Source organism: Propithecus coquereli, unplaced genomic scaffold (genome assembly GCF_000956105.1).
Source record: "Propithecus coquereli isolate 6110/MARCELLA unplaced genomic scaffold, Pcoq_1.0 Scaffold44, whole genome shotgun sequence".
Taxonomy (NCBI): Eukaryota; Metazoa; Chordata; class Mammalia; order Primates; family Indriidae; genus Propithecus; species Propithecus coquereli.
The window spans coordinates 8725387-8742803 of record NW_012150174.1 but is presented as its reverse complement, the minus strand read 5'-3'; the positions used below and the strand labels follow the sequence as shown (position 1 = coordinate 8742803).

Below are 17417 nucleotides of genomic sequence, written 5' to 3'. Positions count from 1 at the left end.
CACAATGAGACCCTGTCTCAAAAAAAAAAAAAAAAAAAGTAATACTCAAAATTATATTTTGTGATTGTTTCTTGGTCTACGTTTTAAAGTTCGTTTCCCAGTTTTGTTTATAAAAATATGTTTAGATATTAAATTTGTTTAGACTTTACTTTGTTGAGGGCACATTGGTTGTATATCTAATATTCACATACTATCAAAATGGTTTAGTAAACTGCTAAAATAAATTAGGCAAATGTAAATGAGATAAATGTAATATAATTACAAGAGGTTTGCTATAATCTGCTGGTTTTGCAGCTTCTCAGATCTATATCTCAGAAGTTCAACTTTTTCTATGTCTCATTGCTTTCAGCTTTTCCTCCATTTGAGAAGGCCCGAGATGATAATCCTACCCTTCAACCTTTTTTGTAGGCACCTGTAACTTTTCCTCACCTCTGACTGTAAGTCTGCTGTTAAGATCTGACACTAAAATGTTTACCTTAAAGGTCTGAAAAGCAATGTTTTTTCTTAACTTCTTGATATGTCTAAATTATTCAACATGGTCAAAAATCTTCCTATGCTGTTGCTAAGAGTTATATATTCCCCTTCTCAAGGTATTAGTTTTCTAGTTTCTTGTTTCCTTTATAATATTCACTCATGACCCTGGACACAATCTTCTTATGACTAATAAATTCTGATACCCTTTTCATGCGGTTTGACTTCCAAGTTGTCTAAATGGGTTTCCCATAAGAAAAAACAATTTTGCTAAAGGATTTTTTTTTTTAACCTTTTGGTAACTAGCCTAAAAAACAAAGATTTTATATTTTATCATGATAATTCCTATGTTGTCCTTATTAGGTTTTTGATTACTTGGGAAAACTGAGCTTTAAAAAGTTAAGGCTTTTTTTCTGTATTGCCTTTAAAGTCTTTTGATTATCACTTTTTTTTTTTTTTTTTTTTTGAGACAGAGTCTGGCTCTGTTGTCTGGGCTAGAGTGCTGTGGCGTCAGCCTAGCTCACAGCAACCTCAAACTCCCGGGCTCAAGTGATCCTTCTGCCTCAGCCTCGCAAGTAGCTGGGACTACAGGCAGGTACCACCATGCCTGGCTAATTTTTTCTGTATAGATTTTTATTTGTCCAGCTAATTTCTATTTTTAGTAGAGATGGGGGTCTCGCTCTTGCTCAGGCTGGTCTCGAACTCCTGAGCTCAAACAATCCACCCGCCTCGGCCTCCCAGAGTGCTAGGATTACAGGCGTGAGCCACCGTGCCCGGCCTAGATTATCACTCTTGATTAAGAGAATTGCTATTATTTTTCAATAACCTGTGATTCTGTTTTGATCCAATGTTTAGAGCCTTTTAACGTCTTTGACAAATGTCCACAAAATCTAATTTGAATGTTTAGTTACCTGTGAGCTCCTGTTTTCTGGTCACTGTTGGAACTAGGCAGGACTTACATTTTGTTTAGAATGTTATTTGTTCATTCTGATAAAAATCTCTAAATCCTTAGCTCAAATGGTTTTAACAAATGCTTAATGTTTTGTACAGCGAATTGCTATGAGTCTGAGAGTAGCTTGATGCTAACAGGTAACTTAATTTTTTTTTCAAATTTCAAAATATTAAGGGGGTACGAATGTTTTAGGTTACATTGGCTGCTTTTGTAATGCTTGAGTCCCGGTCCATCACCCAGATAGTGTTCATCATACCCATTAGGTAGGTTTTTGCACCACCCCCCAGTAAGTTTATTTTATAACCTTGCTTTTGGCTTTTGTTTTTTTTGTTCTTATGTTGCTTAAAAAGTTTTGAAGTTTAATAAATGCCTGTCCACCTCTATTTCCATCTGGCCCAGAACATTTAATTGGCTGTAAGTTTTTTGACTTCAAGTCCTTTGGCCACATGGTCCCATTGAGGGACAAGATGGAACTATGCCAGGTATCCAAACCACCCCGATATGGCAGAATCAAAGTTTGGCCATTGATGCTGCCTCTGGCAAATCCTGGCCGAAAGTGGGGAAATGTAACACCACCCCCATGGACTGAAGGGATTCCCTTTTGGCCACACTGACTCCAACGAAAAAATTTAAAACTGAGTTCCTGGCCATGAAGGGAAGGGAGGTCAGACGTGCCTTGTCATCTTGAAACTTGGAACCTCTTTCTAAATTGGAGAGAGGCTGTAAATCAAATAGCAGTCCATACCACCCACAAGCAGTTGTGAAGATTCTTGGGTATGGCTGGGTTTTGCCACATTTAGATTCCTAACTTCAGGTTAATAGCAAAATCCCTGTATAAAGCCTTAAAAAAGGGACTGGGAAATGCCACAAGGCTTTCTTGACTATTAAAAATTAATGACTGCCTCCACATTGGGCCTCCTGGATTTACATAAGCCTTTTGATTTCTTCATTCAAGAAAGGCAAGGAATTGGACTCATGGTATTGACACAAATTTGGGGGAATCATAAGCAAGCTGTACCTTATTTCTCTGAGCAATTGGATGTGGTAACAAAAGGATGGCCTGAAAGTGGTAGCTGCTACTTACAATATTTTACAGGAAACTGAAAAGTTTACCCTGGGGCAACTGGTGACTGTTCATACCATGCATGATGTATTACCCTTACTAGAACAAAAGGAGGATTTTGGTTACCAGCAATTGGCTGGATGGGTAAATATCAGGCTACTTTGTTAGATAATCCTAATGTAATTCTGAACCTGGTGTCACCATAAATCCAGCCACTTTGATGCCTACAAACTCTTCTTCCCTACATTCAGATATTGACCAAGTGTATTCTAGACTCCAGGATTTGACTGATCAGCCCGTCGGACCCAGATGAGGAGGTCTTTACGGATGGAAACAGCGTTAGGAAACAGGGACAATGCAAAGCTTAGTATGCTGTGGTTCCTGGCCAAAAGGTAATTGAGGCACAAACTCTACTCCCTGGGACATCTGAAAACATGTTTGTCTAGCCTGTCCTTTGGGGATTTTTGTTTGTCTGGCAAGACAACTCTTTAGTTAAGATCTCTCAGTCTATTGCCTCTTCCGCTAACCTATCTCACTGCTGGGTTAGCTACCTAAAACTGTTTTCATAAATAACTAGAGGAATTTTAGGATGGAGATTACATCCAGGGAACATAGGCCAGTATTTCCTGGGAGGGATTCCAGATGGTGATGTGTACTTCTTTTGATATACTTTACTACCTTATTGGGCAGAGGATGGCAACTCAGCAGCATGTACTAAAAAGTTTCGGTCATAGCCCCAATATATTCATTCTTCCTCATATGCCAACTACACATCCCATTTCCAGAGGAAGTAGCCAGATAGATGATGTCCTGATTCCCCAAGACTGAGGAATGAACTAAAAAGAAGGGGGGATTTGTAACCAGCCCCACATTGAACAAATTTCAATGATCCCTCTATAATCCTCTCCCTTAACCAACTATTCAAACTTTATTTCCCAGAAATGGTGGATTTTCTCCAAGACAAAGGAGCTGAGATTCTGAAGGCCCCTGGGCAGACTTCTTGATGCCAAGATTCACCATTCCCCACAACCTGCCCCCAATGCATGTAGCCCCTTGTCAGATACACCATGACCTGCCCCAAGGCATGTGGCCCCTCCTTTAAAAGCCTTCGGTCTCCCCCAAGGTGTGCGGCCCCTCCTTTAAAAGCCCATGATCTCCCTTAGTCAGAGAGACAGAGACAGATTTGAGGCAGCTTCTCCCATTTCCCCGACGTCTGTCTTAAAAATTCCTTTCTTCCTTGGCAACCCTCGTTGTCTCAATAATTGGATCTTTGTGAGACAAGCAACTGGGCCTAGACTGAAACCCCCTTGTAGATTCAACAACACACAGTATGACTGTCCCAATATTTTTTTTCCCAAAGCCTTTCTGAAAAGGGATGTTGGTTTAGCTCCTGATGACATGAGTCAGGTCAAATTATGGTGCTTGGATAGATCATACATATTTTTCAAAGCCAGGAAGGGTACTTTAGAAGTGTAATTGTATTCTATGGCTATCTTTCACTCCTGCCTCTAGAAATAGGTGCTTGTCTGAGAAAAAAAAATAGTGAATGAATGTTGCTGAATGAATCTGGGAAAATCTTTTAAGGACACCAAAAGTTTTTGAGGCTTTGACAATATACCACGATTTTCTATTTCTTATAGTATAAGAGATGATGTCTAACCTTTTCATATATATATATATCTAGAATAGCAAAAATAACATTTTGCATTTTAAAGGCCTTCTCTCAAAATCCCAAAGTACTTCTGAAGTGTTAGGCAATTAGTTCTTCCACAGCTATAACATGGTTATATAATCTACTGCAGAATTAATTGCCTAACACCTACGAAGTGCTCTGAAAATGGACATCCAGAGTGATTTAAAAATTTTTTAGTAGCATAAAGAAAAGCCTTAGAATAAAATCTTATTCTGTCATTCCAAGTTTACCCACTGCTGTACTATTCAGACCAGGGTTCCCTTTATGTATTTTGGGCAGGGAGATAGGGGCTACTTCTTTATATAAAGTCTTGAAATCATGATTCAAGGTGGAGGGAGTTTAAAAATTAAGCTAAAAATAACTCCAACAGTGAAATTCCTAAGAGTGAGTCCCCTTTGCTCCTCTGCCCACTAAGAATTCTGGGATCCTCTTTCTAGAAGGACAGGGGAAGAGTTGTGACAGTGAAAAGGACATGGTGGTAGCAATCAACTTGATGAGTTTTGAGGCTTGCCAATTCAGCATTCATCCCTTCACTCAATAAATACAAAAACAAAACAAGTCAAATTTGGGCATTTTCACAGATCACAGGCCTTTGTTGTCAATGTACTACATTTTTCTTGACAAAAGGTAACCACCATCAGATTTTGCATGCTCCCAAATTTGGATAGTTTTCCAATTTAACAGTGCCACAAAGAGCCTAACATGGTGCCGTGTGGGATTAAAAAGAGGTCCAAAGAATGGTCCCTGCTCTTAAGATGAAGAACCTTTCAACTAATATGTATGTTTTCTAAAGTAGAGTCCTTAAAGTGCTGGATCTCCTCAGAAGCTTTTGACGGTCCCAGTATCATCTAATCTTTGAGCTTTGAAAAATAAAGTCTTACGTGGGTGAATATTCCACCTGTATTAATAGGTCCAAAAATTCATTACAATAGCTTTTCTCTCAATGCCTTCACACATTTGCAAATACCCCTCAGAGTTGGTAACCTAACCCCCACCCATTTCCCCTCAATGGCTTCCCACTGCACTTGAAATAAAATCCAAACTCCTTATATTGGCCTATAAGACCCTAAGTAACCTGCCTCTCTCTACCTTCAGAAAACTACCGTGTTTCTGGTGCTCTCTACTTCAGCCATTAGTCTTCCTTCTATTCCTCAAACACACAAAGTTTCTTTCTGCATCAAGATGTTTGCACTTGCTTTCTCTTCGCCTGGAATATTCTTTCCCCAATCTTCATCTGATTGGCTCCATATCACTCAGGCATCAGCTCCAATATCATTTTCTTAGAAAGACCTTCTCAGATCACTCTCAGTTAAGACTGTTCTTCATTTACTTTTTCTTTACTTCATAGCACTTATTAGTTTATTTTCTGTCTCTCCCACTACAATGTAAATTTTTTGAGAGCAAAGATACCTTTTGTTTGTTTGTTTTTTGGTGTTGCTATGGATTTAGTCTAAGTTTGACATTTCTTTCAGCACATCTGGAATTTTAGGAAGGTAGAGTCAAATGTAGGCATTTAAGATCACCACATTAAGCCTGAAGTTCCAGTTTGTTTGGGGAAAGGTTTATTTTGCTCAAAGGTATTTGTAAAGAAAGCCATGCTAACTGTGATGTGACGGATTTCACATTTCAACACATAACTCTTTTAATAGGAAGTTAAAATCCTTTAGAGAATTTGTTTACAACTTTGACAGAAAGCATCCTTTAAGGTAGATGACTGCTTGAACTAATCCTGGCTGATAATTTCCTCTGCAAAGCATGTGACTTATTAAACCTTTTTTTTTTTTTTTAAATCCCATCATCTTTATCAGGGTCTTCAGCAAATTAAAGGAAAAATGAACAGATTTGTTTTCAAGGTTAATTTCTAACTTCAATTAATACCTGATTCATGACTAGCACAGCCTAATAAGTAAAATCCATTTATTATCAAGCTGTTCCACTAAAAGAAATGAAATGGCATTTGATGATATCTAATAATGTCAATACATGGGCTGATTTAGCTTCTAGTCTATAAACTATTACCAGTAGCAGAGTTTCAAGTGCTAACATTATGGCAGATGGCTGAATAACCAGAGGTCAGACTATCTTAGTTTTGGGATGGTACTCATCTCATCATTGCAGCTAAGTTTACCAATAAATTCTAGTTTTACATTGCTTTCCCTTTAGACCACGGTATTAATTCAGATGATTTTGCCTTTCTTAAACTATCTTGAAAAATAAAGGGCATTTATTAGCCTAATTAACAAAAAAATTAAAGGCAGCATAGTAATTAAGTATGGTTCATAGGGCTGGGTGTGGTGGCTTGCACCTGTAATCCCAGCAGTTTGGGAGGCTGAGGCAGGAGGATTGCTTGAGACCAGGAGTTTGAGACCAGCCTGGGCAACATAGTGAGACCTGTCTCTATAAAAAGAAAAAAGAAAAAGGTGGTTCAGTCAGGGCTCTGGTATAATTTCTAATTTTTTCACTCTTGCTTTCTTCTGTGTTAGCTTTATTCACAAGCTGGTAGCTAGAAAGCTGCAGTACTCCAGCTCCCATGTACGCAGGATGATCTTCCTTAATAGGAAACGTCTTTTTTCAAAAGCCTCATAACATTGCCCTTGCTTTTCACTGGCCTGTATTGGGTCACATGCTATTTCTGGACCAATACCTGCGGCCAGAGTAATAGTATACCTCAGTATGCTTATATCCAGGTTCCTGAACAATTTTTATAAGGGCAAAAGCATTATACTCACCAGGGTTTTTCAAACAGTGGGTCATAACCCAAGAATGGATCATGAAATTAATTTTTGGGTTCTATCATTAAAAAATTAACAGGAATATAAAATTTGAGACTGTATAACACATATGAAGAGTTACTATGTTTTATGAGTTACTATGTTTTACTATGAGTTACTATGTTTTATGTGTTCAACTTTGGTGAACACACACATGTATGTGTATCACAATGTAAAATCTGTTTCTTTTTGTGGATTAGGGTCAAAAAAAGTTTGAAAGCTACTCTGTTAAACAAAACAGGTTCACCACTCGCAAAGCTGGAGTGGGGTCAGCTTCTGCTTAAGTCATGGGTTATGTAGGAAAAGAATGGATACCAAATCAGGATATGATGTGGGAGAGGAAAATAGATGCTGGGGAGATAGCCAACAATTTTCACTGCAGTCTGCTTTACACTTTAGTTCCCATTTAATCTATATGGATTCCAATATAGTCATAACCAAACATTTTTGTTCCCCTTCCAATGTTTTCTAAATTTCAAAGTACATCTTTCCAAAAAACAAAAACAAAAACACAAAACTTCATTCCCTCCATCCAATAAGTATCTACAATGGAGCAATTTATACATTTTATCATTTGGTTGGTGGAAAGTATTATGGTAAAACACTCATTGAAAAAGCTTGGCTTCCAAGGGAAAAAACACATATTCCAAATGACTGAGCATATCTTATTATCACCCTAATCAAGCTTTAAATTTAGATATTATCTGATAGATACTTTAGAACTCATTTTAATTCAACCTCTTTAGCTTAATAAATGAAGACACTAAGGCCTAGAGAGGGGGATGAACTCAAGGCAATTAATTAGTTGCAGAACACAAGTCTCTTGACACCCACTTCAGAATTCTTTCCATTGTACTAATTAACAGTGCAGTTAGTTATATCAACTTTAAAAAATAAAAGTAAATGTGTACAGTTGATGGATTCTTTCAAGAAATGCAGGTGAATTACATTTTGGGCAACAAAATTGCATTTTTAAGGCAACAGGGGAGTTAATTAAAGAAATGCTACTTTTGAAGTGTATGAAAGGCAAACTAGTTACTACCTTATCTGTTTCAGCAAGGTTAAGGATTATAATTTTTTGTAATGTTATAGTATGAACTGTATTTCACCTTATTTTTTTTGTTTTACCTTTTTGTGTGTATTTCACCTTAACACTTTACTTTTTAAACTAAGAAATTTAATTCCCTGTGCATTTTTTATAGGATTAGAAAATTGCCAAGTTTTATGGAAGACCCCAAATAAGTCATAGCTACAAAGAGCTTATGATTGGTGTATCTATGAATGTATGGTGGTAGGGCAGGATTGACGTACGAAATAATCCTCATTAAGAAATTGAGGCTGGACATGGTGACTCATACTTGTAGTCCTAGCTACTCGGGAAGCTGAGGCAGGAGGATCACTTGAGCCCAGGAGTTTGAGGTTGCAGTGAGCAGGGCTACAGAGACTCTCTCTCTAAAAAAAAAAAAAAATTGAGGCCAGACAGGGTGGCTCATGCCTGTAATCTGGCCAGCACTTTGGGAGACCAAGGTGGGAGGATCGCTTGGGGCCAGGAGTTGGAGACCAGCCTGAGTAACATAGCAAGACCTTGTCTCTACAATTAGTTGGGCTTGGTGGTGTGCACCTTAAGTCACAGACATTCAGGAGGCTGAGGTGAGAGGATCACTTGAGCCCAGAAGTTCGAGGCTGCAGTAAGTTATGACTGAGCCACTGCACTCCAGCCTTAGTGACAGAGCAAGACTTTAAAAAAAATAAAAAGGAAAGAGGTAATTTCAATTTCAATTGCTTTCAATATAGGGATTAAAAGTGGGAAAGTCCTTTTGGGTTGGATACATTAATTTTACTGTTTCATGCATAAACAGGAAGGGTAGCTGTCACTTGAGGGTACCATGAGAATTTAGTCCCCAAATATCTCTTCCATTATTGAGGCTTCCTTCTTGCTCCAGATAGAGCCTCTAGTTTTGCAGTCTCATGGATGTTGTACTGGCAGAATGGTAACCAAAGGACTTCGGAAGTATGTAAGAAAGGGAGGCTGGCAGTGCCCCTTACTTTGTTTGCTTTGATTTTATTTATAGAATGGAAAGCCAATTCTGCAGGGTAAGTAGGGTTTAAACATAAAGGAAAAGAATTTTAATTTTCTCTTTTGGGATTCAGTCATGGTAACTACAATAGGTTAGGGTAATCTAGAAGTTGCCATCTGTAACTACACTTGCCTATCATTCAGCAGATACCAGAGCCACCTTCAGGTTCTAAAAGTCCATTCTCCCTAGCCATGCAAGGTATTCATACCTGATAGGTTATAGAACAGATAAACAGTTGGTATCAAGAATCAAGGTGGGTAGTGTCTAGGAGCAGACAGCAGGGTCTTAGGTTAAAGGGCTTGGATTTAAATGCAGGAATTTTGACTCTCAGAGATTAGAGGGAAAAGCTTGGAAAACAAAAGAGGTCTCAAATCTCAAGAGGCAAACATCTGGGACAGATAACTAATCAAGGGCGTAGGCTCAGCAATCACATAAGCAGTCCAGTTACCAGACCTGAAGTATAAGCCAGACATAGTCATTATGGCATTGCACATGCTTCTCAAACTAGGATACGATCCTGGGATTAGTATATAAAATGTACTGCATTTATGAGAAATTATGATGTATCTTCTGGAGAATTAATTTTACTTGATAGTAACTTAATCCATATTTTATATGAACATAAGCAGCCATACTTTGAAGCAGACAGCTAATTTTCGATGAATTTAGAAGTAAACATGGAATTTGAAAAACACGTCCAGATTTTAGGCTTTACTACTATATCACTGTTTGATGCTTTTAGAAGTTTTCCCAATTACGGGAAAATGTAGTGTTTTGGGGACTTATTTTAAACTAAATTCTGCTAGTTAGTGTGTGATCTAGGGCTAATTGCCAGATTACTTAATCCCATTGGATTGTTGTAGAGATTATAGATAACATACAAAGTATCTACTAAGGTGCCTGACAGACACATAGGTGCTCAATAAGTGGACAAAAGGGAAAAAACCTGGGCTAGAAATGCTTATCTTACTGCCTCAGATCAGAATAGATCCTATGGCCTAACAGGCTGTTGATTCTCTTTTCATCTTTTTTTTTGTTTTTCAGTTTCTCTTTATTTCTTTTCAAGGCTAGCCCCAGTTGGAAGGGCTGTTGAGTCTCCACAGAAAATAAAAACTCAGATTATAAATGTGAAGTATGGATTTGAGTCTAGCTGGAACATGGTTGGATATGGCAGGTAACTAATACATGTTGCAAACTTATTCCTGATTACCCACTGTTTGGAGTTTTATATACATTCTTATTTAATCTTTGTAATAATCATTCAAAGGAGGCATAATTATAATTTTACAGATGAGATAACTTAGGTTCAAGAAAGTTCAGGTTGTTCTACATTAAATAGTGGAGTGCAGGTACTAGAATCTAGTCATTTTACCACATTTTGCCTTATGGAGGGGATACCCCTACTCCCCAAAATGGGAGATAGGTATGAGTGAGATCAAGCAATGGTTATCCTCAGTAGCAACCAATATTTAACAGAGTAGGTGACCTGTGCTGTGTGATGTGACATGGGAAAAGCAGCCCAGAGACAGAAAAGTCAGTCAGGAACCTTTTATAGTATTAAAAAAAAAAAAATGATTTCCAGTCTAAGCATCTTCAAGTACAGTAATGAGTAAAGTCTCATTAATTTAGACTACAGTATATGGAATTTGCAACAATCTTTATAGAAACTGAGAAAGAAAGATAGTATCTGAAAATGTTCTACATACTTGGCTCCCCTCTCCCTCAAGAGTTAAAGCTTAATCACAAAACTACGACATTCCCTCAATGACTTTTGCATAATGGCCACACTGAATTCTAGCTAATAACTGAGCCCAAAATACAAAGGGTAGCATCGTGTACACATGCCACCATGCCAATGAATGAATGGCAGGAAACCCCTATTCCATTTTTTATTGGTTCACTTTCACAAACATTGTTTTCTCTTTATTGAGCATTTAGTAAAGCCTTTTGTCAGATAATGGAGACAGAGCTTGATAAGAACCTCTAAGAGCTCAGTTCAAAAACACTGGGAATTATGAGACCACCAAGGAGTTCACAGTTCAGAAAGACACAAAAATTAAATACAACAGTGGGAAATAGGGTCAAAATAGAAAGAGAGAATGAAAGTACCTGAGATAAATTAAGCCAAAGTATTGAAAGCAAATAGGAGTCTGTCAGGAAACAAGATGGGGACAATAGTTTTTTGAGACTTAAAACGATGAACAGTTTAATAAGTTTAGGGAATGGCAAGAAGTTCTGTGGGATTCGAGGGATGCAAGTTAGGCATGGTTAGAAAGATTGATAAGGATTAGATCCTGAAGAGATATGTTATGCTAAGGAATTGGGACTTTATCTTATGGATAATCATTTTCCAGTTATGACCATGGACTACTTTGAAATTACAATGTAAATATCACTAACAACACAATGTTTAATTTTCTGATTCTTTAACTTTCTTAAAATCTAAGTATAAAAAAATTTGAATCATTTTAAACTCCCAAATACCAGAGATGAAGTAAATCGTCTTTTATTTTCATCTTACATTTGGTTATCAAGAAAGACATGCAAAACCCTTCAATTTTAATGAGAACAGTGTTTTTGTGTCTTTTTATCACATATCCGTTTAATATTAGGTGTAATATTGCTAAGTCGTATCCGCATATGAGGTGCAGCATCAAGTCTTTTCCTATATTTTGTTTTTGTTGCAGCATAATATGAAAACCCTGTTTCACACAGGTGCATTGTAGCAAAAGGAAGAAGTACGCGAACTGCACGCCTTGCAATGCTTGGGTACTCTTGAACTAGGCTACTCCAAAAATCATTTAGTGAAAGTTCACTGAAATTTTGTTTTACTTGAGAATCAGATGTTAAATCAATCAAGCTCTCATAGTCCCGTGCTACTAATGAGGCTGGTTTAACAGTTACTGTAAAAGGATTTCTAACCCAAGCATTATTGTCGTTTGTTACAGGAAAATATTTTAACAGAGTAGAGCGCAAACCCCTTAAGTGCTGTACAATGGCACTACAAATATCTTTATCAACTGTAGAATTAATTTCAGTCAAAAAGTCACTGAGTGTGGGAAAACAATCAAAGTTTTCTTCTTCTACAGATGAGGCCCAAAATTCCAATTTTCTTAACAATGATGACAATTTATCAAACACTGTAAAAACTGTCACATTTTTCCCTTGCATTGACAAATTAACCTCATTTAATTTAGTAAAAATATCTGCGAGATATGCAAGTCTTAGCAGCCAAGATGAATTTGTTAAACAATCAGATAGTCGAAAAGCAGAATCCATGAAAACCAACAGTTCACGTCGAAGCTCAAAAAGTCTTACAAGAACTTTACCTCGAGAAAGCCACCTCACCTCTGTATTTAGGAGAAGTGCTGTGTGTTGGGCACCCATTTCTTCACATAAAATTTTTAGTAGTCTGGATTGATGTGGTCGAGCTTTAATATAGTTGATGATTTGTACTGCCTGATCTAACACATTTTTTAGAGATGTAGGCATTATTTTAACTGCTAGTGCATGTCTATATAATAGGCAGTGACTACTGGTGCTTTCGGGAGCCACATATTTTATCAAGGTGACAGCCTCGGCAATTTTCCCATCCATTGCCCTAGAAGCATCACTACAAACATCAATACATTTTTCCCATTCAATTTCATGTTTCTGCATAAAACTGTTGATGCAGTTGAATATTTCTTCACCAGTAGCATTACTTTGCAAAGATTCACACAATAGTAGGTCTTCTTCAATGGACTTATTAAACCTATAACGAACAAACACAAGCAGCACAGCAAGTCCTGAAACATCAGCCGATTCATCTAGCTGCAGTGAAAACCCATCACAAATTTTCAGTCTACAAACAAGTTCTTCTTCAATGTCAGCAGCTAGATCCTTAATTCGACGTGCAACGGTACTGTTTGATAGTTGTACTGCATCTATTTTTTTACTATATTGTTCATCAAACATCCGCATCACTACATCTTTCGCACAAGGTTTGATAAGCAATTCTCCAATTGTATGAGCCTCTCCACTCAGGGCTATATGGTAACTTACATTGTATGATGCCTCGGTAGCACTTTCATTATCTGTATTGACAATTTTAGGTGTTGGGGGTTTATTATTTTCAGGTGAATCAAGATGTTGCTTGAAAAAGCTTATGTCTTTGTCTTTATACGCAGCATGTTTAGTTTCCAAATGTCTTCGAAGCTTACTAGGGGCCAAGGAGCTATTTGATAAAATTTTCTTACATAGCACACACTGAGCATGAGGTGCATCTCTATTTCCAAAGTAAGTAAATCCAAAAGACAAATAACTTTCATCATATTTTCTTCTTTTTGGTTTCTTACTAAATGCTATTTTGTTGGAATTGGATATAAATTTGACCCTGGAAAGCTCACTTTCTGATTTTTCAGAAACTGAAGGCTGCAACTGTTCATCTTCACTTTGTAATACTCCAACCTTTTGATCATTTGATTCAGATACAATTTGATAACAAAAAGATTCTACTTCTTGTTTAAGATTTCCTTGTTTCAGCAACAGATCCATGGGCAATGAGTTTGTGGTACAAAACATGGTTAATTTAGAATAAACATTGAGTATCACAAATGTGTTGAAATTATAAGACAGGATACAAAGAAGATGAGCAATCATCAAAGAGATGATATACAGTAATACATCAGTTAATTTGTAAATGCTGCCTATGCATCAATGCGCAGGTGGAACATCATACGTTCGTGTATCAGGTGATCTCTCAAGCGACTTCCTGGTGCTCTCTGGTATGGCACACCTTTTCTTAAAGGTAGATTATCACATAAAAATAAAAGCTATAGCAATGCGTTTAGTAGTCTTAATCTTATATTTAAATAAACTTATATCAAAATCAACTTAAACTACTGTTAACACAAATCTTTTCCTCAAAACTTACTAACTTAGGGAATGTTAATATTCTATAAAACATAATTTGGGAATCAATGAGCTAAGAAATACTGAAGAGTTCATAAGCATATTTTTAAGAAAGGCACTTTGAAGAATATGTCCCATGGAAGGGGCTGGCAAACTTTTTTTGGTAAAGGGCCAATACACAAATATTTTTGGCTTTGTGGGCCATATAGTCTCTGTTGCAACTACTTAACTCCGTAGTTGTGACATGACAACAGCCATAGACAATACATAAAAGAACAGGCATAGGTGTGTTCCAATAAAACTTTATGTACAAAAACAGACAGTTTGGGCAATAATTTATCAACCCTGTCTCATGGTATATAGTATCTTGAAATCTCTTTTAACTTTCTGATGCCTATTGTCGTTACATGTATTAATTGTTGATACTATTACACATCTGAAGTCTCCCTTCAGGGCTAGCAACAATTCTGATGAGGTGTATTAAAAACACACACACAGTTCAAAATTTTGCAAGACACAGAATTTTACTGTATTCTAAATATCATGTGTTAACAATGAAGAATAAATTATAGTCTAAAAGTCAGGTACCATTTCTCTGGACTTAAAATTACATCAATGTTTGTATTATCTAAACTAAGGCTCATTCAAAGTAATGTATATTTTTACTGATTCCTTTGCATTCCACTATACTGTAAGTAAAGATATAATCAGGACCTAAAGAAAACATAAACTCTTATTTTAATAGGTTTATTCCTCATATAATTAAAAAAGAACATAATGAAAAGGGCAATGCTATTTAAGGACCGCTAAAGAATATGATTAGCCCTGTTCAGTTAAGGCATACAAATTTTGTCTATCCACGTATTATAACAATAGCTACTTTTGATTTATAATTTGGCCATAGAGTAAGCTTTGTGTTCTCATGTTAGACCCTGAATCAAAATGGTTCTCCTATTAACAGCTAGAGGATAAGATACCTGAAATGAGGAGTATTCCCTTCTGCAGTCACTCGTTTCACCTTGGCAGCTTGAAAGGCAGACTCTTCAAAAGAATAAAATTAAGGGATGGGGTAGCAAAGGGAGTAACCAAAAGCCTAGAATGAGAAAAATTAAAATTAGACACTGAAACATGTAGAATTAACTACAAACCTGTAAGATGACCATTGATTAACAGTTATTTTGGATCTAGGCAGTGCAAATGATTCTTCACTGCAATGCAGATCTTGGACTGGAACAGAAGATGCCTAGCACAGTAAAAATTCTAATGTTTTCATCCTGTTTAGTACTCCAGCAATTTTACTGACTTGAGATGCTACTCTACCTAGTAATTTCATAGATACACATTAAAAAACAAAATTTGCAAAAATGAAACCTAAATTTAAAAAGTACAGCCTCATCTTAATGTCTCTAAAACTAAGCATTGAATCTAAAATGTAATTATACATGGAAGTGTCACATGAAATATGTGTTTTGCCCTAACCATTTTGTTCCCTCAATAACTAATCTTCTCAGGTAATCATTGTTTGAGTAAACACTGTTTATTATGTGCCAATAACTGTGCTTATTTTCTCATATAGATTATCTCATCTACCGGAGAGTTGAGGAACCTTAATAATCTCACTTTAGAGATAAAAGACACACCGAGGCAGGAGGATCGCTCGAGGTTAGGAGTTCAAGACCCGCCTGAGCAAGAGCGAGACCCCGTCTGTACTAAAAATAGAAAGAAATTAGCCAAACAACTAAAAAATATATAGAAAAAATTAGCTGGGCATGGTGGCCTATGCCTGTAGTCCCAGCTAATCGGGAGGCTGAGGCAGAAGGATCGCTTGAGCCTAGGAGTTTGAGGTTGCTGTGAGCTAGGCTGATGCCAAGGCACTCTAGCCCAGGCAAGAAAGTGAGACTCTGTCTCAAAAAACAAACAAAACAAAAAGAAAACAAATAGAGATAAAAGACACAGAAAGGTTAAGCTATCTGCTGAGTTAACACCTTGTAAGCAAAAAACCAAGTACAGAGCCCAAAAAGTTCAACTATACAGACCATGTGTGTAGTCATTACTTGAATGTTCCTGAATACTCTTTTAACTCCTGAAGCACTGAAACAATCTGGTTACCAGGAGTTGCTGGGCTCTGTAGTGAAATGGATTAACAATGGATTATACCTGCCAGAAAGTTAAGGGTCTAATACTGGCAACAGCAGAAAGCCCTACTTCACATTGGGAGCAAAAGAGTAGTAGATTCTCCTTCACAGTCTCGATTTGGATTTTGGAAGAGAACTTTGTGGAGCTGCTGCTTCACCTAAAAAATTAGGATCCCTCTCCCTCGCTGCCAGAGAAGGACATGGAAAGTAGGAAGTTTTGTTTTCAGAAAGGAGGTCCTCATCCCCACTTCTTCAGGGGTGCTTCCCCTCAATTTCTCGAGGACAAAGAATCTGGACTCCCTTGAGTAAAGTTTCCATCCCACTCCCAGAAAGGGGGCGGAGGAACTCTTTTTTTTTTTTTTTTTTGTCTCATCTTCTGGTTAAACTGACAGGTAACTCAACCCTTTCATCACCCCCACCCTCAGGCGGTTCCAGCTGTGAATAACACCCTTAGGGGCAGGAGGGCAGGGTCGGAGTGCAGGTCAGTCATAAAGGCGAGGCAGAAGGTGGGTACCGACACCACTTCCAACATCTAAATGCTTCTTTAAATGGTCGCCCCGATGTGCGGCGCGGGCCAACTATCCCTCAGCGCCTGCCTGTCACAGGTGCGCGCTGCCCGCAGACCGCCACATCTGGGGGGCTCGCTTCCTGTCACAGCCCACCCTTGTCTCAGGACTCCTCTCGCGTCCCCGGGCAGCCGCCTCAGCTAACGACCACATGAAAACGTCTCAGGACCCAACACCATCTTTCTGTTTCATCTCCATCAGCGATGGAGAGAACGGTATTCGCCGCGGCTGGGCTGCACAGCAGCGCCGCTGTCCCCAGCTGAGCCTGCGACCGCCATTTTAGACAGCTCAAGGCGGCGGCCATTTCAGAGCGCACCACTTAGCAGCGGTGGCGACTCTGCTCCTCACCTTCACCGAGGCCTGAACAGGGTCAAGAGCCAGTCGTCGCGGACTGGAGGGGGGAGGGGAAGGGAAAGGAATGAAAAACAAAACAGAGGAAAGAAGGTTTCGGGGACAGGGTGATGCTCTCAGCTCAGGGATATCATCTATGCCACCTCCATAGAGATCCGATTCGCTGCTGGCGCGGTCGCTGGTCTGCAGATAAACTTAGCACTCTGGAGCACCCGAACCCTACAGTCTGCACGAGCGACTCCGCCGCTGCCCAATCAGCACTAGAGTTGCTCCCTGTCTCCAATCCGCGCTGAGCAGCGGGGCGGGACCAAAGCAGAGGACCAAGCTCGGTTGAAGTGCGGCCCCACCGCAGCCGTGGAGCTGAATTGGTGAAAGCGGTGAACCTGGGCATGAGGCGATTGTTCTCAAACTCCCTGAACCTCTCCGCCCCGAGCTAGTTTAGAA

General features: G+C 38.4%; 1 protein-coding gene across 2 annotated transcripts; it reads right to left on the bottom strand.

The window, feature by feature from the left end:
• Positions 1-11434: 11434 nt before the first annotated feature.
• On the bottom strand, positions 11435-17178 carry ZBED5 (zinc finger, BED-type containing 5). 2 transcript variants are annotated; one of them, XM_012654243.1, is made up of 3 exons: positions 16971-17178; positions 14899-15014; positions 11435-13842 (listed from the first exon to the last, which is right to left on the bottom strand). In XM_012654243.1, the coding sequence occupies exon 3, from the start codon at positions 13667-13669 to the stop codon at positions 11588-11590; it is 2082 nt and encodes a 693-aa protein (XP_012509697.1). In that variant the 5' UTR covers positions 13670-13842; positions 14899-15014; positions 16971-17178; the 3' UTR covers positions 11435-11587. The 2 variants fall into 2 exon arrangements, with proteins under 2 accessions (XP_012509697.1, XP_012509696.1); XM_012654242.1 differs by having other exon boundaries at positions 11435-13810.
• Between the last annotated feature and the right edge of the window lie 239 nt (positions 17179-17417).

Coding starts and splice junctions, on each gene's coding strand:
- ZBED5 (XM_012654243.1), bottom strand. CDS start 13,669: ATGATTGCTCATCTTCTTTGTATCCTGTCTTATAATTTCAACACATTT.